This window comes from Andrena cerasifolii, chromosome 16 (genome assembly GCF_050908995.1).
Source record: "Andrena cerasifolii isolate SP2316 chromosome 16, iyAndCera1_principal, whole genome shotgun sequence".
NCBI classification, from domain to species: Eukaryota; Metazoa; Arthropoda; class Insecta; order Hymenoptera; family Andrenidae; genus Andrena; species Andrena cerasifolii.
This window is the reverse complement of record NC_135133.1, coordinates 6,368,041-6,393,618: the sequence shown is the minus strand read 5'-3', so window position 1 is coordinate 6,393,618 and position 25,578 is coordinate 6,368,041. Positions and strand designations below refer to the sequence as shown.

General features: G+C 38.6%; 7 protein-coding genes and 1 non-coding gene across 19 annotated transcripts; 5 read left to right on the top strand and 3 right to left on the bottom strand.

Annotated features, from left to right (window-relative positions):
* Positions 1-16: 16 nt before the first annotated feature.
* Trnam-cau (transfer RNA methionine (anticodon CAU)) lies at positions 17-89 on the top strand. Its single transcript has one exon. It is a non-coding gene; the product is annotated as a tRNA-Met (tRNA).
* A 116-nt stretch (positions 90-205) lies between these two features.
* On the bottom strand, positions 206-2,655 carry LOC143377729 (RNA-binding protein NOB1). Its single transcript, XM_076829365.1, has 6 exons — positions 2,453-2,655; positions 2,149-2,281; positions 1,849-2,060; positions 1,033-1,465; positions 629-963; positions 206-547 (listed from the first exon to the last, which is right to left on the bottom strand). The coding sequence occupies exons 1-6, from the start codon at positions 2,522-2,524 to the stop codon at positions 287-289; spliced, it is 1,446 nt and encodes a 481-aa protein (XP_076685480.1). The 5' UTR covers positions 2,525-2,655; the 3' UTR covers positions 206-286.
* Positions 2,656-2,975: 320 nt separating this feature from the next.
* On the top strand, positions 2,976-9,152 carry LOC143377522 (DNA topoisomerase 2-binding protein 1-like). 3 transcript variants are annotated; one of them, XM_076828835.1, is made up of 25 exons: positions 2,976-3,226; positions 3,305-3,444; positions 3,516-3,648; positions 3,718-3,825; positions 3,890-4,096; positions 4,169-4,382; positions 4,470-4,610; positions 4,683-4,759; positions 4,821-4,990; positions 5,052-5,190; positions 5,252-5,378; positions 5,457-5,675; positions 5,748-5,929; positions 5,998-6,164; positions 6,235-6,440; positions 6,506-6,636; positions 6,714-6,944; positions 7,014-7,076; positions 7,135-7,301; positions 7,381-7,493; positions 7,557-7,621; positions 7,702-7,818; positions 8,236-8,436; positions 8,516-8,751; positions 8,822-9,152. In XM_076828835.1, the coding sequence occupies exons 1-25, from the start codon at positions 3,116-3,118 to the stop codon at positions 9,042-9,044; spliced, it is 3,888 nt and encodes a 1,295-aa protein (XP_076684950.1). In that variant the 5' UTR covers positions 2,976-3,115; the 3' UTR covers positions 9,045-9,152. The 3 variants fall into 3 exon arrangements, with proteins under 3 accessions (XP_076684950.1, XP_076684949.1, XP_076684947.1); XM_076828834.1 differs by having other exon boundaries at positions 4,169-4,385; positions 7,138-7,301; XM_076828832.1 differs by having other exon boundaries at positions 4,169-4,385.
* Positions 9,153-10,153: 1,001 nt separating this feature from the next.
* Fadd (fas-associated death domain protein) lies at positions 10,154-11,921 on the top strand. Of its 7 annotated transcripts, none has more exons than XM_076829337.1 (6): positions 10,154-10,425; positions 10,500-10,595; positions 10,721-11,153; positions 11,236-11,397; positions 11,471-11,601; positions 11,668-11,921. In XM_076829337.1, exons 3-6 carry the CDS (start codon positions 10,814-10,816, stop codon positions 11,800-11,802), a joined length of 768 nt encoding a protein of 255 aa, XP_076685452.1. In that variant the 5' UTR covers positions 10,154-10,425; positions 10,500-10,595; positions 10,721-10,813; the 3' UTR covers positions 11,803-11,921. The 7 variants fall into 7 exon arrangements, with proteins under 7 accessions (XP_076685452.1, XP_076685448.1, XP_076685453.1 ...); XM_076829333.1 differs by having other exon boundaries at positions 10,500-10,627; XM_076829338.1 differs by lacking the exon at positions 10,500-10,595.
* Eif4e4 (eukaryotic translation initiation factor 4E4) lies at positions 11,795-19,214 on the bottom strand. 2 transcript variants are annotated; one of them, XM_076829340.1, is made up of 4 exons: positions 19,070-19,214; positions 13,087-13,265; positions 12,695-13,012; positions 11,795-12,614 (listed from the first exon to the last, which is right to left on the bottom strand). In XM_076829340.1, the coding sequence occupies exons 1-4, from the start codon at positions 19,103-19,105 to the stop codon at positions 12,500-12,502; spliced, it is 648 nt and encodes a 215-aa protein (XP_076685455.1). In that variant the 5' UTR covers positions 19,106-19,214; the 3' UTR covers positions 11,795-12,499. The 2 variants fall into 2 exon arrangements, with proteins under 2 accessions (XP_076685455.1, XP_076685456.1); XM_076829341.1 differs by lacking the exon at positions 19,070-19,214 and adding an exon at positions 13,677-13,887.
* Positions 14,326-17,910, top strand: Pof (RNA binding domain-containing protein painting of fourth). Its single transcript, XM_076829319.1, has 6 exons — positions 14,326-14,826; positions 15,066-15,740; positions 15,824-16,326; positions 16,405-16,798; positions 16,880-17,245; positions 17,338-17,910. Exons 1-6 carry the CDS (start codon positions 14,815-14,817, stop codon positions 17,392-17,394), a joined length of 2,007 nt encoding a protein of 668 aa, XP_076685434.1. The 5' UTR covers positions 14,326-14,814; the 3' UTR covers positions 17,395-17,910.
* On the top strand, positions 18,071-20,595 carry Pcna (Proliferating cell nuclear antigen). Its single transcript, XM_076829331.1, has 4 exons — positions 18,071-18,425; positions 18,625-18,790; positions 18,886-19,030; positions 19,857-20,595. The coding sequence occupies exons 1-4, from the start codon at positions 18,205-18,207 to the stop codon at positions 20,108-20,110; spliced, it is 786 nt and encodes a 261-aa protein (XP_076685446.1). The 5' UTR covers positions 18,071-18,204; the 3' UTR covers positions 20,111-20,595.
* On the bottom strand, positions 20,340-25,319 carry LOC143377704 (uncharacterized). 3 transcript variants are annotated; one of them, XM_076829327.1, is made up of 7 exons: positions 24,061-24,510; positions 22,965-23,206; positions 22,315-22,839; positions 22,133-22,237; positions 21,913-22,062; positions 21,507-21,844; positions 20,340-21,335 (listed from the first exon to the last, which is right to left on the bottom strand). In XM_076829327.1, the coding sequence occupies exons 1-7, from the start codon at positions 24,068-24,070 to the stop codon at positions 21,323-21,325; spliced, it is 1,383 nt and encodes a 460-aa protein (XP_076685442.1). In that variant the 5' UTR covers positions 24,071-24,510; the 3' UTR covers positions 20,340-21,322. The 3 variants fall into 3 exon arrangements, with proteins under 3 accessions (XP_076685442.1, XP_076685441.1, XP_076685440.1); XM_076829326.1 differs by lacking the exon at positions 24,061-24,510 and adding an exon at positions 25,053-25,319 and having other exon boundaries at positions 20,340-21,844; XM_076829325.1 differs by having other exon boundaries at positions 20,340-21,844; positions 24,061-24,507.
* Positions 25,320-25,578: the final 259 nt, after the last annotated feature.

Genomic DNA, 25,578 nt, shown 5'->3' with positions numbered 1-25,578 from the left:
AAAAAACATATCGAAAGCCGCGGTAGCGCAGATGGCAGCGCGTAAGTCTCATAATCTTAAGGTCGTGAGTTCGATCCTCACCCGTGGCATTTATTTTATTATTTTTTTTTAACTTTTCTATTAAAACTCCCTCTGTATCTCAACATCGACGATATATTTCATATTTTCATATTCGGGATTTTCGTTAAGGAATTAAGTGTTGATATTGATATTAACATATTTATTTTAGAAAATCTTGCATTTTTTACAATATGTAAAGTAAAAGGTCGTACTTAAATTAGAGTAATTATTTACGTTTTCTTCTAGCTTCGTTCGGATTTTTCTTCATCCAGTACTTCACAGGGCCGCCCGATCGTATACCTAGCATAGCCGATTTAGAATCCACATCACGCATAATGAATGGAGAATATCCAGCTATGTAATCATCTTGTAAAGGATCGTTTTTAGTGCGTGCTAGCCTCGATGCTCTCTGATGAGGTAGTGGTTGATCCGCGCAAAGAATAGGATTGTTCGCATGTTTCCCACCCTTCGGCATTGGTAAAGAGAACTACAAATTGTTAAAGTTATTGCATCGAATATTCTTATCAGAACGCGTATTCCTAAATTACCAGGAGTTTGGAAATCTTACTCTTTTCCCCTTCTTTGAGATTGGTTTCCGGAAGTTAATATGAATCTCTTGCTTCCCTTCTTCATTTAACGTGACTGCAACCTTCTTTAATGTTTTATTGCCACAACTGGGACAAAAGACTGTGGTCATAATACTTGTAGTCTTAAAGCACGCGTAACATCTAAGGATGAATGTTTTCATTTGCTTGATTACTCTCCCGTCTAAGGCTACCACGTGCAATCCAATCTGTTTTAAAACATTTTGCATCGCAAAGTCCATTGTTAGACACGCGACAGTTGCAGGCTTTTGTTCGAGAAGGTCGGAATCAATTTCTTTCTTAACTTCACGAATGTTTCCTGCAATAGAAAAAGTTCTCGTATAGTTTACGTAACCGTTTCATGTATTTGGCATTGAATGGACCTTACTAGGTGTGATCCAACCGCTATCATCATCGTCGTCATCTTCGTCTTCATCACCTTCGTACAGATCATCTTCATTATCATCACGTTCAACATCCGAGTCTCTTTTAACGAGAGCAAGGACGTCATCAACGTTGTGCTGACAATTATCTTTATCTTGAACTATGAATTCTGCCGGCTCACAATTTAATTTCGAAAATTTATTAGACAAATCTTCTTCTCTATCATTATCTATATCAGACTCTGCAGTTTCATAATCTGATTCAATATTGCTGGAAGATTCACTGAAATAATCTTCTGACTCTTCTTCTTCATTATCCTCATTCTTTACATTATCTTCCAAGTTTATTTCTACTTTTTCATTATCATTATCTTCTACGCATTCCTGATCCTCAGATTCTTCCAAATTATCTTCATTGTCTTCCTCATTGATACCAATCTGTGTATTAAAACTTTTTAGTCAATGTGCCAAACACTTGATTATACTAGTAAATAATACAGGTAACCCTTGTGTAACGCGGTGTTTAAACAGCGCGGTTTCCACATAATGTAGTTTTGAAATTCGAGTAATAACCCACGGTCTTGAGATTTTTAGATTTTTATCCTTCCACTTTATATATTACTTAAAATTTAAAATACATTATACGTACAACGTCGTCGGAGTCGCAAGTGATAAAGTGGTTTATATGATGGGCTCAAAATGTCCCATTGTTTCTATTAGTCTCGCATTGGTAACGCAGCATTTTTATGGGACAGAATATCCGCGTTATACGAGGGTTACTTGTATTATCATTGCATTAGTATGAAAGAAAACGCGTTTACCTTTTTCTCGGGCATATAAAAACCAGCTACAGGAGTACATAGTTTCTCGTCTTTATTCGCATTGGAATCAACAGTGTTTTTCACTATTGGATTGGTTCTTAAATGGTCTGTTCCTACCTTTTCCTTCTCTAACCGATAGGTTAGGGCAATCACTTTTATATCAGTTGCTGATAAACTAGCATAGTCGCCAGTTTTTTTAGAGAATTCCGTAACTATAGAAGTAATGAAAAATTTGTTAAACGCAAGACCTGTGGTATAAACATATTATATAAACGTACATATAAAATTAAACTTTATTACCAAATTGAATGTCTTCGGCATGTGCATTTTGTATTGTTAAGTCGTATGGCAAAACAACCAGCCTTCTCAGCTGTCTTTTGTTCGTAACTTCATTCACTACATCTTGCTCTGTTATTATGTTAACACCGATATCCTGCGAATATATTGATCTGTGTTATTATATCAGTAATGAAGATATTACATTTCTAGTATGAACAAGGTGAATGTTAAATTAATAGTTTCAACTTCGAAGTTGTTAATACGAAACTTTACACTGAAAAATAACAATGTAGAACCTGTTGATCGTAATCAGAAAACACTTCACCTGTAACGGTGCATTCCTGATGAATGCGCTCGTATCGACAACCAAATACTGCGCTCTCTGATTTTCATTCATATTTCTGAACTTTCATAAACAAATAGTTGAAGCAAGTTGAAGAATGCATGTGCACGTGTTTAGAGAAGAGTTACGATTATCAACGTTAATACACATTTCTATGTGCGTTGTATGTGACAGATAGCGAATTCGGTATCTCGCACTGACTCCGCGCTGGTGCCAGAAAATGACTTGGATTGGTTGTTTCTGATAGAGACGAAGATAGCTCTATAAAGGCTGCCGTTCCAATGGGCGGCTGGCGACTGCGCCACTAGTGCAAGGGAGAAACAGATACATACTTCTCTCTTACACTAGTGGCGCAGTCGCCAGTCGCCCATTGAAACGGCAGCCTTAAAAATCACCTAATCAAAGTCATGTACACTGCACTGAACAGAAAAAGGTTTTCACCGTTGGGAACGGTGAGTATCTGTTGGAATTCATGTAAGTATTGCTTAAGATTGTTTGGAGTCTTCTAACGTATCCCGATATTATTCCGGCAATAAGTGTATTATTATTTGAAAAGATGAAAGAGTTTGATCGATGTAGTAGTTGATGTTAGTTAGAATTACTCTTTAATTAAACTTAACAGAGAAAATAACGTTGTTTATAAAAATGACTGATGGGGAGAGCCAGATCGACATACACGTAAATCTTTACTTTGTTGTACCAAACAAATACAAGTCCGAAAATGATTGCATCGAAGATATGTGGCACGCATATAATGTTAGTAAATGAACATTCACACACGCAATGGACTTTAAAAACCGACGAGGAGATAATTTAATGAATCTTTTCTTTCAGAAATGTCGCGAGCATGATTTACAGCCACTATGGGTTAATGAACAGAAATGTAAGAAAATGGAACCCGCTAAAACTGATGTCTTTATAATGGAAGAATTTAAAGGGGATGCATTTGAAAAATTAAGGACATTCAAATGCCCGTAAGTAAGATCATTGGATAGAGGATTAAAATATATTACATTAATTGCAATTTACTGTGTTATTCCTCCAGAATAGTTGGGCCAAGGTGCTTGCTACTTTGTTTCATCAATGGAGAACCAATTCCAGAAGGAGCAAGTCCAATATATACAACAGCTATGAGAGGACTGTGCATATGCGCCTCTGGTCTGCCTCCAGAAGAAAAAGTATATTTGTCGAAAGTTGTTATGCCTAAACAATCGAATTAAGGGTGTCTAACACTCCTGTGATTACAGGAACTTGTGGAAAGACTGGTCGAGTACATGGGAGGGATTTTCACTAAACAATTGCGCAGCCGTGTGACACACCTTGTAACAGGGTCTGTGATGTCTGCAAAGTACGAGGTAGGTAAATGCACAAACTAGAATTCAATCAATAGCTCTCTAACATTTTGATGTTTCGCAACAGACTGCTACAGAGATGAAAATACCCATAGTTACAAAAGGATGGGTTGAAGCAGTTTGGAAAGAAAATTTAAAGGATTTTGTTAAAGCAGATGATAGCAGATTCGATAAATTTAAAGCTTCTGTCTTCCTTAATTTAATTGTCACGTCAACAAATCTTCCAAGACGTCGGAAGGAGGAAATTAAAAATTTAATTAACGATCATGGAGGGGTAAAATATGACTTTCTTAAATCATTTCACCTTCGAATTTGTCAGGCACTTACTTGAATTATGTCCTTTCAGACATTTATGGGTCCTTTAGATGGTGCGAAGGCCAAAGTAGTACTTGCACCTGAAAACAGTCCAATAAGCGAGAAGCTAAAGTACGCGAAGCAAGTAAACATTCCTTGTTTAACGCCGGATTGGGTGTACGAAAGTGTGAAAGTTGGTTATGCTTTACCCTTTAAAGATTTCTTGATTAAATCATTAAAAGCATGCTCCACTCCGGAAAAATCAAGTGGTAAAATTCTATGATTACAAAGATACCTTGAACTGTTAGTCTTCATACTGTGGAACAGTAATGTCGCGTTCCTTTAAATTGTAGCGGCCTGTGAAACACTTAACTGTTCTGCCATCAGTTCCATAGCATGTGAACTCCAACAAGGCCATTGCGTTGACGAAACTTTGGCATCAACGATAAGTAACGTTTCCACTTTGGACTCAGCACCTAACAACACTTTGACTGGTCAGTGATAAAATGAATCAAAGACCGCTTAGTTTACTAATAAATCAATTTTACATCACTTTAAATTTACAGCTACATCGGTCGCAATTTTCGATAGACTGACTTTTAGTGAAGCGAAATCGGCTGGCCCGTTTTTAGATGGATGCAATGTAGGTGAATTAAATATGCTTCTTGTAGCTGAGATTGTAATAATCAGGTCTTTTTTTTTAGATTTACCTTGCTGGATTCGCTCCTAATCAGAGAGATAAGCTTAACAAGATTTTAAACGTAGGCAGTGCAACGAGACTCGATGATATATCGGATGCTCTAACGCACGTTATCGTCTGGGACGAACATAGAGCAGCCAGTGACCTGAAATCAATGAAAACGAAAGGATTATGGTATGCTAATGAATTAGGGCTCGAACTTTCTTATTTTTAACGTTACAAATATTTCTCGCAGCCCCTATATATTAACTTTGGGATGGTTGGAGGAGAGCATTAAATTAAAACGACCCGCACCCGAGGAAAGCTTCTTGTTTAATGAAAAACATAATACAGCGCTAACAGTTGCAGAACCTCCTTCACCATTAAGCAAGAAGGTAAGCCTATAGCAACTGGAAAGGCAAAGATCAACAATAACATTTACGAGTATTCTTCCAGAGTTTACAAATGCTACAAAAACCTAGAAAAGTCCCAATACCGTCTTTCGATATAGATAAAAAATTGGCTATGCTCGAAAAAGAAGCAGAACCTGACCTTGTGCAACAGTATCTTCAAGATACAATTGGTAATGCCCTTAAACCTATGGGTATACATTTTAAGGAAAAACTGTAGACACGTGATTAATACATTCCCTCTAATCTAGTCCCTACGAATGAAGCAACGATGCAAGAGTTTTTAAAGCCGCATACGCCTATCAAGGAACAGACTAATGATAAAACTTTAATGAACGATCACAAGAGCGTGGCGAAATCTACAAAAGACTCATTCACGTCTGAGACGGCGCAAAGCAACAAGTATTCTGGGGACGATAGCGCAGTACCGATCAGTCAGACTTCGAGTTTAAATGATAGGATATTTGCAGGTGATAGATATGTTCCAGGAATGAGTAATAATATTAAGACGTGGATTATTAATAATCTAAAATAATACCCAGGGCTTACGTTCGTCGTAATTGGCTTCAGCGACGAAGACAGCTCCGTAGCCGAAAGTATTGCAGTAATGGGTGGAAAAGTTGTTTTAAGAACGTTTGCTGGTGTCCCAGATTATGGGGTTGTACCACAATGTGGTGCACCTTTAAAGCATACAGTAAACGAAATCGTAACTGATCTATTCATTGTACGTACAACTTTTTCATTTTAAATCCCTACTACTTTCACATAATGCACTGTTAAACATTTTTATAGGAGGACTGTATAAACCAGGAGCAGATAATCGATGTTATGTATTATCACAGACCTTTGTCTATAAAGAAACATTCGAACCCATTATCGGGCTGCGTCATTACAATGAGCATGTACACTGGTGTTGAACGGACATACCTTGCCACATTGGCTACGGAATTGGGTGCCATGTATTACTTTTTCTATTGCAGAAATATGACTATAATAAGCAGAATAAATAGAAAGCATCGTTGATTTCAGGTGCCAGGACATTTTTGTACGTAAAACCAACGTTGAAAAGAATACATACGGCAGCACGCATTTAGTTTGTCCGACGCCAGAAGGAAATAAGTATAACGCAGCAGTGAAATGGGAGTTACCAGCTGTTACTGCTAATTGGCTAATTTCGTGTGCGGCTCAATCGAAACGAGTTGACGAAACTCCGTTTCTGGTAGGAGAAACCAAAGGTATATAAATTTCAGTAGACCTACTATAATGCGTATGCACACTTCTATATTATTTGATTTTTAAGCTCCCGAACGACCGAGTCAGGCATACAATTTAGATGAAAGTTCTGCAAGTAATTCAAGTCGAATGGGTCCTCCATCTGAATCAGCAAGTAGGAATATTATTACGCCGAAACGTCGTTTACCTCAGTCACCAGTATGTGTTGCCTTCTCTTTATTGTCAATTGTATTTCCAAACAGTTCATAGTATGGTTTATTACTTAAATACCGTAGAGCCAAGATGGCAGTTCCGGTGACACGCCACTGATTAATAAAAGGCTCAGTTTGCTCATGAACAAAACTCCGCAATCGCCGTTTCACGTATCCACGCCGGAAACACCATACGGCCAAGTTTTTAAACCGAATCCCTCGCCAGATACAAGGAAAGGTTGGGTAAAATGGGTTGATAATTTCCCAGATTTAAGGGTGGAGGAACCTCCCTTAAAACGGAGAGCTCCCAGCACTGTACGTATTTCGGGTAATTCCGATCGTGTATAAATTGTAGAAGTTATTTTAATGCAACTGGATTTACAGCCTCTCTCTGAATTGAAGAAGCAGTTGTGGCAGAAACTAAAAAACCAAGGTCGCGATGCGGTGGTAAGTATCTATAATTATTGATAGATACTTTTGAGCGTTTCAACATGTTTGAATATAGCAGCAGAGTGCGGATGAAACATTGCCCCCTGACGACAATGAACTATCGGCAGAAACACCGGAAGCAGTGAAGGATAATAATTGTAAAGTAACTGCTGTCGCTTCAATTAATAGAAAATTGGAGTTTACGGATGAAAATACTCCGCTGCAAAATAATGAAATCAATATGTATGTTAATATATACACCTTTCGACTTTTATAAGTAAAGTGTTGTTCCGAATTATTCGCAACTGTTTGTATATTGCAGGCAAATCGCACAATTGGATCAAGTACTCCAAAGAACATCGAGCACACCCGAAAACCGATATTCTCTCTCTGGAGAAAATATAAATGCAGAGCCTGCTGATCCTATACAGAAATGTAAGTAAATCTTGTCTTTCTTTTATCATCTATTCATTACCCCCCATACATTGTTATCTGCAGTTATCGTAAAGGATTCGCAACCTATCGATGCTATTGTATGGGAAGACCCAAGTCACTCAAAGCGAGTAAGTTGTTTTTGTAAATTGACTTTACTTTGAATAATTGGCATCGATTAGTATCAGTTAAATGAGTTTGTTCCTCATAGGTAAGGATGCATGAAGAACAGAATGATAATACCGCAAATATCGACACTGTCGAAGACGAACTACCAGAAGAGCCTGAGCCTCCAAAAAAACTGAAGTTCATGCTTTCAGGCATAAAGGTATATCGTTATACACTGTACATAGGGGCCGTCCTTAAATTACGTAAGGGTAATTTTTACGAATTCTTACCCCCTCCCTCCCACAGTATAAGAATTCGTAAGATTTGATATTCCAACCCCTTCCTTACATAATATTTTTTACACTTAATTTGTTTAGTTATTAAAATTCTTTTAAAGGTTTATATAATTCATTTAACTTGGTTTCGGGAAATTTAAACTAAAACTATTCTGGAACACTAATGATACAATTTGTATTTATTTAAAATTAGTTTAAACAATATTAAGTAAGACGCTACCTAACTCCCCCTCTTGTAAGAAAACGTAAGAAATTCGCGACCCCCCCCCCCCAAAAAAAAAGGTCTTACATAATTTAAGGATGATAAACCCAGTAATACTTATTAACACTTCATTCAATAGGACCGAACGACATACGAACAAGTAATAAAAGACCTGGGTGGCGACGTATCAATGGATGCTAATTTTGATATGAGCGCGACGCATTTACTTTGCATTAGACCTTCGAGAAATGAAAAAATGCTGGGTAGTATAGCATCTGGTAAATGGGTTTTACACTGTATGTACTTAAGAGATTCCGAACAAGAAGGCAAATTTCTTGATGTTAGTATAATCGATTGTTACCTAACATATCTTTCATATATAACGTTAACTAGTTACTTATTAACTGCGTCCTTAACAGGAAGAGAAATATGAATGGGGAAATCCGAAAAGCAAAGGCACCATCCCAGATCCAAGTGCAGGTATCGAAGAAGTAATCGCCAATGCCGCTTACAAGTGGAGATTTAAATTGTTAATGGAGCCAAGTGTTAATAGGCCATTTGGCAATATGGTGGCTTTGCTGTTAGCTTCCGGAGATAAATACGATCAGTTTAAAAGACTGATCGAAGCTGGGGGTGGCAGAGTTGTTCACGCAAGGTACATTTGCTTCTGTTTCGTGATAAGCACGATGATATTTGGAAACTAGACGATATATTTTTTGTTCCAGACCGCCGTACGATACAAGTCCAACAGGGAAGAAAATCACTCATTGCTTCGTAAACATCAGGCAAGTCAGTCAGCCAATTGATTGGGCAATGTTGGCGAGCAAAGGCATCCTTTGCTTCGTGCCACAATATTTAAGCGATTACCTCACCACACAAACACCATTAAATCCACGGGAGTGCGTAATCCCGGAATTTAAAAAGTATTTAACACTACTGCCCAAGTAAGATGGTAGTGAATAATATTTTTTATACGATTGATTTGCTGTACAATAGTATTATAAAATTCGCATCTGTATATAGGAGAAAATATATTTATTATATTTTATCAAATGATAGTGTCTTCATTATTTTAGACCTGAATATCCTCAATACAAAATAACGGATTGCATAATGTAGAACAGATATCGTCTTAACAGTGTATGATTTTGTGAAAATCAACCGGAACCCTTCGGGAGGGGATATAAAAACGTTACGAATTTCAATATCACATTTATAGGTGGGATCTAATGAAACTTCGTGATCACTCCCATCATAGACGGCAACATGCCAAGTCGCAAACCTAGAAGAAACATGTTAATGAATAGTAAGAAAAATACGTTATCATAAGCTGGAGGACCACATTTTGTTGAAAGGGATATTTCGCGGAGAGGGAACATCTACAGGAGGCATGGACCTAAGAATTAAATGGACGGAGCACATAGCTGCGGGCCCTAAGCTCGTGTCAGTAAGGGGGGTGATTAGAGGCATTGCCTCTTTTATATTTTTTTATGGTTAAGTTTGTCGTTGAGTTTGAAACGTTAATACGTAATTGCAACATTATATTTTGGTCTCTTAAGACTTGGTAAAACTTATGTCACTCGTCAATTGAGGGGCTCATGCGTAAGTACATATAAGTATACATATATATGTATAGTTTTATACATATAAGCATATTTTAATACACCCTATGTAAGCATTCTATTTCAAATAAAGCGCGACGCATACGTACTACTCCGCCAATCACAAGCCGTCTACCACGACTTCTCTCCTCCCGATCGACTGGCTCAACCCCCTCGTCCATGCTGAGACTTTATGCTCTGTCCATTTAATTCTTAGGTCCGTGACAGGAGGGGTGGTAATGCATAGTGATCCTCTAGGCAGTCATCGGTATAACCGCAGCCATTTTCGAGCAAAACCGGAAATAACATAACTTAAACGTTTATCTATCTCTTTCTATCAGTATTTCTGTCTCTTTCTTTTTTAGTTTCTTTCTCTGCTACTTCTGCTTTTGCTCCAAATCGCGGCAACGCCAGTGGCGACGCCAGCGCCAAATGACGTCCCGGGAAATAGGTTGTCGAATGTTCGATAATTTCTGGCACCAGCACAGAGTTAGTGCAAGGAAATCGAATTCGCTATAAAAATAAGTTCGAAGAATCGTGCAAGGAGCACCATGTAAATATAAATATGAGCATGTCAACTTGTGCAATATTAAAATTCCTATATCGAACGAACTGTTCATGAAAATGCGCCTTGAGTTGGATACAAATCTGACAAGAGTGAGTGACAAGTACTTGAATCGACACGCATCGATGAAACTTATCGATATTTATTTAAAATCATTTAAGAAGTAAGTGAACGGTTTAAAGTGCAGGCAAGCGGATTGAATAAGATTTACATTTCTATTTTCTATAAAATATGCAGGCCAAATACATAAGAGACGTACATTTACATTTGCCAACTGTGCAAGGCAGAACTTTAAAATCTCAGTCACTACTGGTCACTACCATTGGGGCTACTGTAAATCAGTTTATTACAATTTAAATAAGCAGGTGTTAATTTCGTTGTGCGTTATTTATCACCAACATTTTTATATATCTCGATATACGTAAAAAATTATTAAAAGGACTTTTCTACACTTTTAGATTAGACTGAAAGGGTCTTAGGCATTGACCAAAGTGCTCATACAAAAACAGGGAAATCCCGTCGACCCAAGCTGTGTATTTAATTAAATCATCATGGCAACTATTGTAGTCAGGTATACCTGCTTGTGTGAAGAGTTCTTATCTGCTGCTCAAGCATGCATTGATGAAAGAATTTTGGGAATACTTAAAGAGTACTATGCCCATTATATAGATTCAAACCGCAAGCTGAGCCAGATTAAAGATTTAAGAGCATTATTGAAGGTCTTAGAGAAACGTGATATTCTTAGTTTTTGCAATGTTGAACCACTTTCTTATATTTCAAGTACATTTTTAAATAATTCCGATGTATTGAATAAAATACGAGATTATAATAAGTTTCATCTCCAAAATACTCAATATTCTCCACTGCATAATATGTACGAAGATAAAAGCGGTAAGTCTGTCGTTTAATGTACATAATCATTTTCCATTCGTTAAAACTCAATACCTTTTAATCTTTATAACGGTGCCTGCAGGATCTTCAACAGAACATGGAAATAATAGTAAAACAGATAACAAAAATTGTGCACCACAACCAAAAGTGCAAAATTTGAAACCCGAAGGTCAACCAGGGTCGCGCAGACATGTAACAAGTCCTATGACTTATTCTACTCAAGAAGCAATGCTGCAGCAAATCGGTAAGCATTACTTTACTCTGCTTTATACTACATATTATTAGTCATTTTCCAAACTAACAAATATACTTTTCAGTGCTGTCGCAAATCAGTGAAAGAATTGGACGTTCTTGGAGAGATACAGTTAGATTCTTAGACATCCCCGAATACCAAATCGATGTCATTCAAAATAAATATCCGTTCGATTTGAAGGAGCAAAGTTATGAAGTAAGATGTAGCTGGTTTATTCTATATAAAATTCTTTACATAGACGTAACACAGACGATTTTGTAGGCTTTGAAATTGTGCTTATGCAAGTACAGTACCGACAGTTGGAAACTAAATTTGCTGCACGCTTTGGAGAAGGCAAGGCGCAGAGATCTTAAAGAGCTCGTCGAAGAATTAATAATACGCACAAGGATCGAATAATATAACTTCCAGAAGTTTATTAAAAAATACATTTAACATTTCTGATTAGTTCATTAAGGAAACCTGAAAATGAAATGCGGTATGCAGAAAGAGGAATTCAATTTAAGAAAAAAAATAAACTTAAATACAACCGTTTGTTGAACAATCGTGAGAACGCTATTAAATATTGTTACACTTTTTTTACAATGTAAGTTGCTATACTGTCTCACTTGAAAACTGAAAAATTGCAACCTAGTTTCTATAGGTTGTTTGAAAGATACATTACAGCAGTTTTTGTTGTTCATATAAGTGATATAATGCACATTAGAGAAAGGCATACATAAAGAAAGTTGCTTAATCGCATACATTTGAATAACAGTTAAAACTGTACGATTTATATTATCCTCTGAAAAATACAGCAGCCTGTGCGTATCTTTCCCAATATAATCCTAAATTACTTGTTACATTAATGCAAATTTGTATATTTATGCAATACACATCTGTTCCAGTGCATATTTATTAGTTTTCGTTTAATAAATTTCATTAAGAAAATACTTGCTACAATGAAGAATGTTTAAAAATGTTACAGTGAATTTTCGCTTAAATTGCTTGAAGCGGTAAGTTGCCCTGATTTTGTTCAACGCCCGTATCATTTATGCACATTCAACCTTGTTAATTTATAATGAATAATGATGACATTAACATAACAAACAGTTCTTTAAATAACATAGGCATTCCTTGTTTGACTTCCCGCTTTGATCATGATGTCTTTGTGTATTTGGTATCCTATAGAGACTTTCGATGAAATTTTTAATCTCTCTCTCAATTTGCGTCTGTAAATAGCACACAATCGAGAAGTTAGATAACCTGTAAACATTGTACATAGAATTCTACATTAGAAACATATATTTACCCAATTTCCATGACACTATCTACGCTATTGAAATTTGCTGTCCATACACCGATTTTATCTGTTTTTGGCCTGACATTTACTACTGCCCCGCAAACATCGTCGGAGTATCCATTAAAGGCTTCGCCAATCATACATAAAAGAGTTTCTAACCAAAAGTGATCTAGATCAGTAGATCTTTGTTTCTTGTCTAAGCTTATAAGCCACCTTCCGCCATTTTTATTAGCTTCATCTTCCCACATAGGTCTAATTTCTTGCTTGAACATGCTGTAGTCGCAACCTTGCCTCAATTCGGAGGCATACTTTATGTGGTTGTACAAACTGTTAACGAAGCGTATTTCATTAGCCCTAGAGAACAACTATCTGATCCCAAACAAGGTATCCGCAAACTTTACCTCCAGAAATCTTCCGCCGTGTCGAAGCTCGTTATTTTCCGTTGACTTTCTTCCCATGACTTATTTCTATCGGGCTCGTAGTACCAAAGGGTCCACGTATGTTGAAGCGGATGTTTAATTAAAACCTCCGGTGGAAATTCATCGAAGTTCGACACCTCTTGCTCCTTCCGTTCTACTTCCTGCGAACATTAACATTCATAATTTCGCGTCTACGATTTTTAACATGCACACGTATCTATCCATATCTGTATTCGCGATAGTTTCTAATTATTTTCAACGATTCGATGTCCACGATATTTACGGAGCAATGTCAATAGGATTTCATATAATATATTTATCGTAACGCGCGGCCCATGTTCAATTATTTTACTCAAGTAATATAATATGCCTTTTCTAAGCTCGTTAGACAGTTTTCACCATGCATGGGAACAGATGGGAGGGGTGAGGAGTGTCGGAAACGACCACGCTGTTTCGATGAAAGAACCGTGCAAGCTTTCTTCCGACACTCAAGCCGCGATTATATTTGAATGGAGGATTTCGTTAATTTTATCGTGTCTGTTAGATTATAAAAAATGTTAGCCGAAAAATACCTCGATTTCCTCGTTATTACTTGTAGCCATGTCACACCGACTACACGCACAATATGCTTGCTCAATGGACTAACAGTAAGGGCATCTGACGGCAAGATTTTAGCACCACCCAAATTTCCTTTCCTCAAGATAGAAACGTGAAATTACGTCGGCGCACACGCGAAAGTTATAAAACTTCACAAGGGAATCGGCGAGGAACGGGGTGATCGTTAATTGTATCACCGCGATATAATCAACGAGCACGATAATGACGCGGAGAGCAAATAAGAAAGCGCGGTTTTGGAAACGAACGATCCTATGTCTATCTTTTTACTGTTTCCTCTTGTCGATGCACGGGTCAGAGTTATTTTAACGATGCAGGAATTTTTTTATAACTAACATATCATTTTATCGGGTATCACGATACCAGTAACTTTTGTTTCACTTCCTATCTTATCATGTTTATCATTTACATTTACGCGATGCAGTTTTGTTCTCATATTCTCGACTTTCTCTTGTTTCGTGCATCCGGAGAAAGCAGCGCCGATGTGTGTCACATTCAAAGTCTTGATTCTTGTATATCAGACAGCATAGTTTCGTGGATTCGATATATCATAATTATGATAATTAATTTATCATAATTTAATACTTTAAATTATATCGTATATAAATAAGTTCCTTTCGAAAGAAATTTCGGAGCAATACAAGAAATCGCACATGAGCAAGCTTTCTAAACTTGTTTCCTTGTATTAAAGTTTTGATGTATATTTTTCAGAAAATTATTATAAATATTAATATATTTCGAATATAACCGCAATATTCTATGTTTGCATTCTGTTTAAATGCGCATTTATATGATAAAATAAAATTTGTAAAAATACTTTAAGGTGAACAGGCTACCGACGATATATCAATCAAAGGATAAAGAAATAAATTATTTCCGTAATTATTGCAATCGGTGACGTTAATTTTTCTACTTTAAAGTAGAAAATACGTGCAATGGGGGTTAAAATAGGGGTTGGCAACCCTGATGCTCGCAGCAGTAACAACCAGTAGATTTTACAGACCACCCTTGTTGCATTGCTTGTATGATGTATTTACATTATAAATTGGAAAGCGTAATTATTCTCTAAGGACTAGCAACGGTTTTATCTTCATTATGAAACGTTCGGTAAATATTATTTTCTCTATTTCTCACAGCTTCCTTAATAATATCACCGATGAATGTATATTTACTCTGTTAGTGGTAGTTTTAAAGAAGGTTAGTTTGTATTTTCGCGTATTTAATATACTGTCGCGATATTTCAACGTTAGCAACGTTTAACTAACGATGCTGAATTGTGGTTTTCTAATAGGATGTTAATAGTAATAGATCTTCTCGATTTTAATTCATAATTTTTCACTTCGCAGGTAACTGAAGAAAATGGAGAGACAAAGCGATGTTTCGTTAAGCAAGAGTGCATCAATTTTGGATACGAAGGTTCCTATCCCACTTACACTTCGTCTTCTTCGTCCCCGTCCACTGTCACGCAACCTTTACCTGGACAACCGCCGTTACCTCCTATGCCTCCACCTTCCAGCGGAGTCCCACCGCCCCCGCATGTATTCGGACCAGTGCCTTCTCAAGTTACGCCAATTCAAGCATGGGCGCACCCTCCCACAGCATGGCAATGGATAACGCCTCAAACATCGCCATTACCGCCCCCGACTTCGCGTGATATGACCGCAAACACGTATCAAAGAGAAATGCCTCTAAGAGGTAATTATATGAGACGTGAAAGGTTTAATCACAATAGAAGCAATGTATATGTACAAAGAAGTAACTTTCATCGTAAAAATAGAAGGCTCGCACAGTTTGGGCAGTCTCAGGGTCAATTTGATCAAGCAGCATATTTTGGCGCAACGTTGAGTAGTAGCCTCGGCTTGGAATGGCAAAGAAATAATTACACTGCAGCTGCAAACGATGCTCTTATGAATCATATGCCTGTTCCCCTTCCTAATCATCCTTTACCTCCTATTCCCCCTGGTATGTTGACAAATCGACATGGCGAAGAGTCGTCGGATCAGGATGTTAAAATCGGTTTGGTAAGATAACATAACAACAGCCTTACTTAATTCTACCGATTGTTTAATTATGTATCGCGGCTAACTGTACATTATTATTTCAGGAGGAAGTTGTAGTTAAAAAGAACAAACAGAGGAAACCTATGTCGCAGAGCTATCCTAGCCGACCTTGGAATAGAGAAGATGCAGAAAGAGCTTTGAAAATTGAGAATGAATACAATAAAACAGTAAAAGCCCAAAGTTTAATAATCAAATTTCCAGATCCCGATCTGAATAAAGATATCGTTAGAGAATTTCATCCTGGTATACAGAATATACACTTTCAAAGCCCTAGTGGCCCTAGGTACTGTTTTATACAGATGGCAGAGAGCGTTGATATCGACGAGGCTATAAAGGAGCTGGAGAAAATACCCTTTGGGGTAGGTCATTTAAAAGTCGAAAGAAAGTCCCTAAGGGATGAAGATAATCCAATGCCTGAAGAAATAGATCCCTACACGTTATATATAGGAAATTTACCAGAGTCTGTTAATGTTAATGAAGTAAAAAGTAAGTTTCCAACAGCTGCTCGAGTAGATGTAGGCTATGCACAGAAAATGAGAAATACTCGGTGAGTTTTAATTATTATCCCTAATATTTTAACGTCATTTATATCACTCTGACGTGCTATATCTATTTCGTTTTGCAGCTATGCTTTTATCAGGTATAATAGCGTGGATGAATCGATATCTGCTTATAAACAAGCGCATGATTTAATGTGGGATACCAGAAGTATTATTGTTAGGTTTAGAAGGCAGCGTGGTAATACTTGTCTTCCCGGAGAACCTAAACCGAACGTTAAGAAAGTTAAAGAGGAGCCGAACAGTAATTCACAAGTAACGAAGGAACAGAAGGCTAATAATGCTGAGAAGAAGTTAGAAACTGACGTAGAGAATAGGTTGCAAGATAATTCCAATAAAACGCAGAATATAGTGGTATCGCAGGTTCAGGAGCAAAGCACGCAAACCTCTTCCACTCCTTCCCCTGCGCCGACTTCAATTGCGTCAGCTAAATCTGCCCAGCAACAACAGCAACAACCATGGGTAGAATACTGCATGTTAATGAAATATTTTATGTGAAATAGCAACAGGGGGGGGGGATATTTATGCTGGTCCATTTTTTAGACTGGTCAACCACCTCAGATACCTTCAGCATCGGAGGCACCGCCACCTTGCTCCACTGAGAGGGAAACGGTCACGGAAACGATAATGCTTACCGAGATCAAGGAAGAACCGGAGGATTATGAAGAAATGGATATGTCGTGTAACATACGATCCGACGAAGATATAGATAACGATGTGGACGACGACGATGACGACGACGATGATGACGATGACGAGGAAGAAGAGGAGGAAGAAGACGATTCGGACGACGATGATGATAATGAAGACGATTACGAAGATGAAGATGAGGAAAATGACGATGAAAGTGGAAGATTATCTTGTAATGACAAGCAAGAAGGAATTAAAAAAAATAACGAACCATCCGATGTATGTAAAATACGCTTAATAATCTACATCAGAGAATCGAATGAATTTTTGTCTTCTGAAGTACAACTAATTCGCAACAATTTCTGTTTTAGCATCTTGATCAGATGTTCAGCGAATTAGAAAACACGGCTGGTGATATCAGTTTTTAATGCATGTAACAGGCGCGTATCACTCCGATATTGATTAGTATTCTATTTTTAAGAAATTTAATTTCGTACATGTGTAAATATCCCTAGTTCTAAACTGTAACGAGTGAGACTGCATTTATTTAAGTATGATAGCGATTCAGTCGTATTTAAATACTTTTGTATCCCATATGTTTTTACCTGATAAATTTCTACGCTTACACGGGACCCTTTCTATAAGCAAATTGTGAATATAATTAAAGTTATTTTTCGTATTTTTAGTTACAATCGACTTAAGTCACGCGCAGTTATTCAATTTCTCCGCTAATTATTTTCACTAGAATGGATACACAATTTGTTAAAATTCCTTTTATAGAGAACTTTATACGTTCGTATCGATTTCTTCTTTTCAAACTACCTTCCAACATTAGAAACTAATAACTACATTTGAAAGAACGACATGCATTGCCGGATAAAGGTTTTCGCAAAGATTGGAAAAGATGTTTTTCTATTGTCAAATAAAAAACAAATTGCAATTTACATTATTATGGTAAAAATGTTTCTTTTATCACGAATACATTCGAACCAAACGTGCAAATTCTGAACTATCGCAGTGCAGTTAGAATAGCGGGGGATTTAACGAACGATCGGTATCGTTCGATTTGAAAATTGAACGCGTTTCCGGTACGCTCCGAGTGCCATCTACTTCCGAGACGTTTCGGCGGTAGGAAAGCGCGCGTAACGCTGCCGGTCTCAACAATTCTTTCAACTGACGGTACTTGTTGCTCCATATCAGTTTTACGAATTTATAGCCGAGGAAAGTGAGTCGCAAAAATGTTCGAGGCACGTTTGGTACAGAGTGCGATCCTGAAGAAAGTGTTAGACGCGATAAAGGACCTTTTAACCGAAGCCACGTTCGAATGTTCCGACTCAGGTATACAAGTCCAAGCTATGGACAATGCTCACGTCTCTTTGGTCTCCCTGAATCTCAGAAGCGACGGCTTTGACAAATACAGATGCGATAGAAATCTATCAATGGGGATGAGTGTCGCATGGTAAGATCCCATACAAAATTTCACCAAGGTTATGTATTCCCTTGTGATAGAACAAAGAGCACAAACATCTCTGAAGAGAAAAATGTTTGTAATTTTTCGTTTCAACACGAATAAAGTGTCTCTGATTTATTCCCTGTCTTATAGCTAGTATATCCAGTCAATTTCGATTATTAAATTATCACGTGGAAACATTTTTTAGTATGTCCAAAATTCTACGATGCGCTGGCTCAGAAGACACTGTGACGTTACGGGCGTTGGATAACCCAGAGAATATTGTATTCATATTCGAATCGCCCAACAAAGAGAAACTCGCAGAATATGAAATGAAACTTATAAATATGGATCAGGAACACCTCGGTATTCCTGTAAGATTACTTTTCTATATGCTGTAGCATTGCACGTTTATGGAATGTATCTTGATTAGTTCCGATACAATTATGGGATGTACCGACTGTTGCAGGAAACCTCGTATTCGTGTATTGTAAAAATGCCGTCCCAAGAGTTCTCCCGTATATGTAGGGATTTGAGTCAATTTGGGGAATCGATAACGTTCGCATGTTCTAAGGAGGGTATAAAGTTCAGTGCTTCAGGAGATTATGGACAAGGTACGTTAGTTTCTTATATTAATTAATATATGTACTTACATTCAGCGTATAGTATCTACTTTGTGCACGTAACATCTTCTAGTAAAGGTTCTTCGAGTACAGAAGTTGTATATTGACTGACTGAAATTAAGTAATGTTGCGGATAGTGTTTACCTGTTCTTGACCTTCCTGCTATAAACACGAGGTCACACTTGTATTCAGGGTCACGACTGTTTATATTTTCATATTCAAAGGAAATACAGTGGTGTGCAAAAGTATTCGGCCATCCTTTAAAATCGCATAACTTTTTTAAAATTAATCCAAACGACTTCAGTTTTTTTGAAAAGCTAGGATTAGTTTGCTATTCAACGTAATTCGTTGTTTTAAAAAAAATCGCGAAATTCCCGAAACCAGCGATTTTCGAAATTATTCTGCGATTTTTAAGCGTTTATAGCTCAGAGCAACATTAACTGATTTTGATGAAATTTTAGGCATGTATATAACTTAAACCTACAAACGGGTTTTTTGAATTTTCATTACAGGCTCATAAAAAAAGGTGAAAACACGACTTTTACTATTTTTTTCGCTATTCCGACTAAGTGAATTTTTTCAAAACCACGAATCACGTCACATAACAAACTAATTCTTCTAGCTTCTTAAAAAAAAACTCAAGTCATTTGGATTAATTTTAAAAAAGTTATGCGATTTTAAAGGGTGGCCGAATACTTTTGCACGCCACTGTATACGTTTCTATAGTTGAACTCATTGAAACGCGAATGAATTACCAAAAGTATATAATGCAAAATGTAAAAGTATATCTATACAATTAACATTGTTTTTTTTTCAGCTACTATCAAGTTAGCACAGACAGCGGACGCAGAGAATGAAGACGAAGCAGTAGTTGTCAATATGCAAGAACCGGTGAAATTAACATTCTCGTGCCGCTACCTTAATTGTTTCATAAAAGCTGGGCCCCTCTGTGCGCAAGTACAGCTATCGATGTCTAATGACGTGCCTTTAGTATGCGAATACAAAATCGGGGATATCGGGCATATTAGATACTACCTGGCACCGAAAATTGATGACGACGAAGAGAATTAAGATTCCTACGAACATTGAAACAGAAGCCGCAACGTCCTTAATGAAGCGTATCATAGCATCGGTTGATTTCGTACAGACGTCGCGATTCTATTGCTCTTGTATTTATGGCGGTATTAGAGATTAAGCATGTTCAAAATTTCACGCGAATCGGAATGATAACGCTACACGTATATAAGAAGAGGTATATTTTGATATTCATTGTTCAGGAACGATTAAGGATAATTAAAAATACTTTGAAGGTAATATATTTAAATTTTACATTTAAAAGTCATTTGGCTCGTCACAGTGTTAGCGCAACGCAGAATTGACACTAAGATTCATAGTAGAGTGACACGATCATGATTAACATGGTAATGTGGTGTCATTCTCGTAAGATTCATATTGTTACCGTTTCATAAACTGTGACAATATTTTGATAATATTGCGTTTTTTTTTATAAGTAAGAAGAACTCAATATATTTCCAAAACATTTGATAAATTTTGAATTACGTGTTACCCTTACGTCCTAGCCTAATTGAAGTTTAAATTTTTTTTTTACTTAGTTTAAATATCTTATTTCTTATACCTTTCTTGTGTATAAGCTAGTTTAATATAAAAATACATAATTAGCTTACGAGCTGAGGGAATAAGAGGGCTACCATGGATGGAATAGCCTAGAAGTATACAGTTAAATCTTACACAATTTGGATCTCGTATCGTTACTAAGTAATTAAATATTAATCAATAGATGTTGATTTATACTATGAATTATTTTACACGCACATACTGCGAAGACCTGTATATCGTCGTTTCTTAGTCATACACGCTTAAATCAAATCTCTAATCAAAATAAATACTTTTCATATTTTCTTCTATATTCAAGAAACGAATTAAGGTCGCAACAAAACAAGACACTTTGGCAATAGTAATCAGCCTCTTTGGTTTTAAAGCCCTCATATTGCTTTTGTGTTTTCAACGGAAAAGCTTCGAATTTAAAATCACTCTTACACGTAATAAATCGATATTAATACATACAATAACTGAATTTAACACAAAAAAAAAAACAAAAACAGAAGAAGAATACTGAAGTTACCCGTTCAATGTTTAAAAAAGCTTACGTAAGCGTTTAATACTTGCTCATTTTCAAAGAAGATGCCACGCGCTCTTCGATATCGTCTAACTTTTTTTTTGGACCAATTTGACTGGCTTATGCCAGGATCATCGATGCATCCATTATTCCTTCAGTCTGTGAGCATGAATTTAAAACACATATGTATAGGATGTTGCGTGACGTTCACTTTGCAAATGAGATTACCAACAAGAGAAAGAAACGAAAGAGACATGTACAGTTGTGAAATCATAATGGGTTTAAGCATTCGTGTTACCGTTGCTCCCGTATAAGCTGGGATGTACGTACTTGTCATGCAATGTCCTTAGATGCCTTAGCAGATTACTTTTTACGTTAAAGCCTTTTTTACAATAGGAACAAAGAAAAGGCTTCTCCCCTGTATGCGTTCGTTGGTGAATTACCATCGACGCGTGACTCGGAAATTCCTTTTGACAAATGTTGCACAACTTTTGATGACTGTGAACCCTTTTTGGCTTAGGTGGCGCCGAGTTGTTCATCAAGGCCAGTTGCTCCTCCGTGTGCTCCGTTTGTATGTGGCGTACCCATTCTTGAGGCGTTGAGTACATGTTACCACAGAGATCACATTTTAACGGCGGAAAGTCTTTGCTATCGTCATCCACATCGTCCTGCGAAACAGCGGAACGTTAATATAATTTAATACTCGAAACGCTAGGTAATGCTTCTATATGCTCACCTTCCTTTTTTTCCTTCGATTTTCAGTCATGTCAGCGTGTGTAAATTCAATGTGTCTCACCCAGTCCGATGGCCGATTAAACGTCTGACTACACATGTCGCACGTTAATGGCGTGTACTCCTCTTCCTCGTCCGCACTGTGTACAATTTCCTGCAAACCACCAATATAGGTATTACATACTTTCTTCTTATAAAACGAACCTTTTTTAAACGCTACATACAGGTTTGATATCAATCTCATGATCTATAGTCAGTGATTCCGATGGATCGATAGTTTCCTCCCAGATCGGCTCGTCTTTTACCAAAAGCTCCAGGTTCAACTCGGTCTGTAAGGCACGAAAAGAGAGGCATTTCATTCTACTTTGAAGAGAAGCAACATTACCAAGAAATCGGTCTTATTTACATTTTCGCCGTCCTCGCTTTTAGATTTATTGGACTCTACGTCGCTGTTGATGGTTTTCCTTTTCTTCGCGTTCGCCTCCAGGTTCTCCTTATTCTTATTCTGCTCGTTACTTTTATTCTCCTCCAACACCTTCTTCGTCTCAGGCTCGCTGGTTTTATCGTCGGCCTTCTCGATACTCTTTCTCTCTGAGGTAGGTTTCTGTGGTTGCACGTTGTTCTGCACCGGCGTGGTCTGCTGTTGCGCATTCTCGGCCGCCTTCTCCGTCGTCGGCTGCACCAGCTTGATCTTCTGTATTTGCCCGGTCAACGGCGGCTGCTCCCGTTTGTCCCGGTCGACCTTCTGGTTGTTCGACTGGATGTTCTCCTTTTTGCTGCCGGTGTTGGATCTCCATAAGCCACGGACACGCAGAATATCTCCCGCCTTTAATACACCCTCCAACTGATCGTTCGTCACGGTCGCCTCGCCGCTGTACATGTATTGAATCAGGATTTTCAGCGTGCGATAGCCGATCTCCGTTGGTAGTACCTGAAACGCGATCACCATAATGGGTATTTGACTTATCTCGAAATGGATAACGATTTATCTGGCGGCGACTGTGATTCCTCGAAGGGTCGTGTATGCACATACTGCGTGTATATAGGTATACGAACCACAATAATTGGGGCATTCGTGTTCGCCCCGAAATGACATGTTTGAAAAATGTGACTAAGGTACGATGAGCAAGCGGCTAGGACGAATCGATGGGCAGCCACGTGCCGGCCACAAGACGTCGCCAACAGAACATCTGCGAAGGATTCTGAGTGGAGTAACGTCGCGACAGAGCTGTGCAGATGCGCGCCATAGCTGTGCCACTTGAGTTGATAATTCTCCGAAGCAGCGATGGCCATTTTTTCTGCACCGTTCGAAAACAACGATACATTCGTTAATATTCTCGTACACGTAAATGTAACGCGCTGACACGTATATTTCTTTGTTGTATTGTTAAGCCTGTTGCGTCGGTCGCATCTCGCCTGTATTTTACACGATTCTTCCGTCGTGCCATAAAATAGGACGACTTTGCAAATTACTAAACAGTAGATATTAAAGCATGCATCTCGTCAGGCGAAAATTAAACAATCGCCACTACATGGACAGTAACGCCCGGGAGTACCTTATTCGATCTGAAAAATTACGCACAATATTCGCGACGTTAACGGTAAACAAATAGTTGTCACTCCCCTATGACCACGCAATGACTTAGCAATTTCCTATTTTATTCACGATGCACATGTTTGATAACACATTAGTTAGAGATCTCTTGTTGCTTTTTTAGGCAACAATGATAGGCCAGAGTAGCAGAGATTAACACTGACAGGAGATCCCTTGCTACGATCACGACGCGTGGATCGGTCGATTTCGGCGAGACGTTTCACCGGAGCTAATGGTGCAATGCAATAATTTACGCACTGTAGCTAGCTACCCCGGATTCACACCCCCGTCACGAAATCCCGACGTTCGCTCGACGGCGGATTAGACGGTGTACACAACATCGGTGGAAAAATCTCGGATCGAGAACGAAGGAGCCCAGCGTTCTCACACACTCGGTATGGCAAGCCGATCTTAGATCGTTCCCTTAGCCGGAGGATCATTGGATCTGACGATATTACACCGCTGGGTCGCACGAACGTCAAGAGGAGCGAGAAGAGATCTTCTCGTCGGCGAAGGCTTCGTTTTTACGGCGCGTCGTTACGCTGTCAACGTGGTTACCTGACGACATCGGCCAGAACCTCGGTCACGCGTCGCACAACGGTCAATCCTTAACGATCTTCTAATCGCAACGGCGGTAAATTCTTGTCGCGAGCGGTCCGCGTCACCAGTACGGTGTATCTCGCACGCGTCGTTGGTGTTTTGAAAGGCGGTTCGCGCGGATACGGGACACGGGGCAGATATGAGCATCGAACCGCCGCGTAGGGGCCTAAAAATCGATATTTCGGTCTTTGCTCCATCCTCTCCGGCGGTGCAGCCGTGCTCGCTTTCGCGGCTAGGTAGGGTGCCCCCCTGTTCATCATCGATTTTCCCGGCTACCAATCGCACGCATCCATTTATCGCATCGATCGCCCGAGCTGATTTCAGCGTTTGCGTCCGTCCGTCCATCCGCCCGCTCCACGATTCATACCCGTGCACCCCGCCGCAACCGACCCCCTCGCGCCCTCCCGACCCACCTCCCTCGACATGGGGCTCCGTTCATCCTCCCACCCCGAGACAAACCTTGCCAGGCTGCTGCTGCTGCTGCCTTTAAGCTGCACAGACGCGACTAAACGCGACCCTTCGCCACATCCTTTTTCGCCAGGAACACCGGGCATTTTTCCGTTTACAGTCCACGGGCTCGCCCTGATATATCGTGCCTGTTGATATCGCTCTTTATTTCGCTTATCACGAAACACGTCGCATCAATCGTTTTTACTTTACTCGTTTAATTAGTGTAAGTAGGAATTCTGTCTCGTCGCCTCTAGCCAAATTGTATGTATAGATTCGCAGAAATTAATACATCGTTTCTTTTTATGTTTTAATAGGAATACACACGTCGGATTGAAACCTGAAACCCTACTCGTCGAATGCAACATGTATCCTCGGTCTTGCAGGCCATTTTTTATTTCTTTACTTCTCCCGGGAGAAAGATGAAGTCGAGGGTGATTCTTGTTTGAAGTCATGGTAAAAAAAATCACAGATTGTATTTTTTTTTTACTGCAGATTCTTACCTATCGTATTATAATCGATTTAAAGAATATTTCTCCCCAGTAATCGGCGACTAGCTGGTAGGTATTAAAGCAGCATGAGTACGCGAGTCGACTTGTAACAGTTTCGAGTAATGCCTCCTCGCAAATGGTTCGTTAACCTGGATGACTGATCTATAGATCTATGAGGCGACATTACTGAGGGTTAGTTTATACGGGTAGTAAAATTTTAGGATCGCGACTGGCCTGTTCGCCGACGCACCCGAAGATGGCGCTCATAGTGGGATTCTTCGATTTTCAAGATTTCGTTTGATTGTGTGCACACGTCTGTGTGCGACGATGTACTGCATTGCGTCGACGACCCATTTTGCAATGGGAGCGATAAGTTGCACACCCTCCTACCCTTAAATAATCAATCCCATGTTTCTGAGCGCGAGCCATGGTCCTGCCCACACAGGAGTAACGGGAGTATGCTCGGGTATTGTTTCCTTTTTCATTTGCGTTTATATTTTTATCAGAAGCTTTGGTATTATAAACAAACAACAATAAT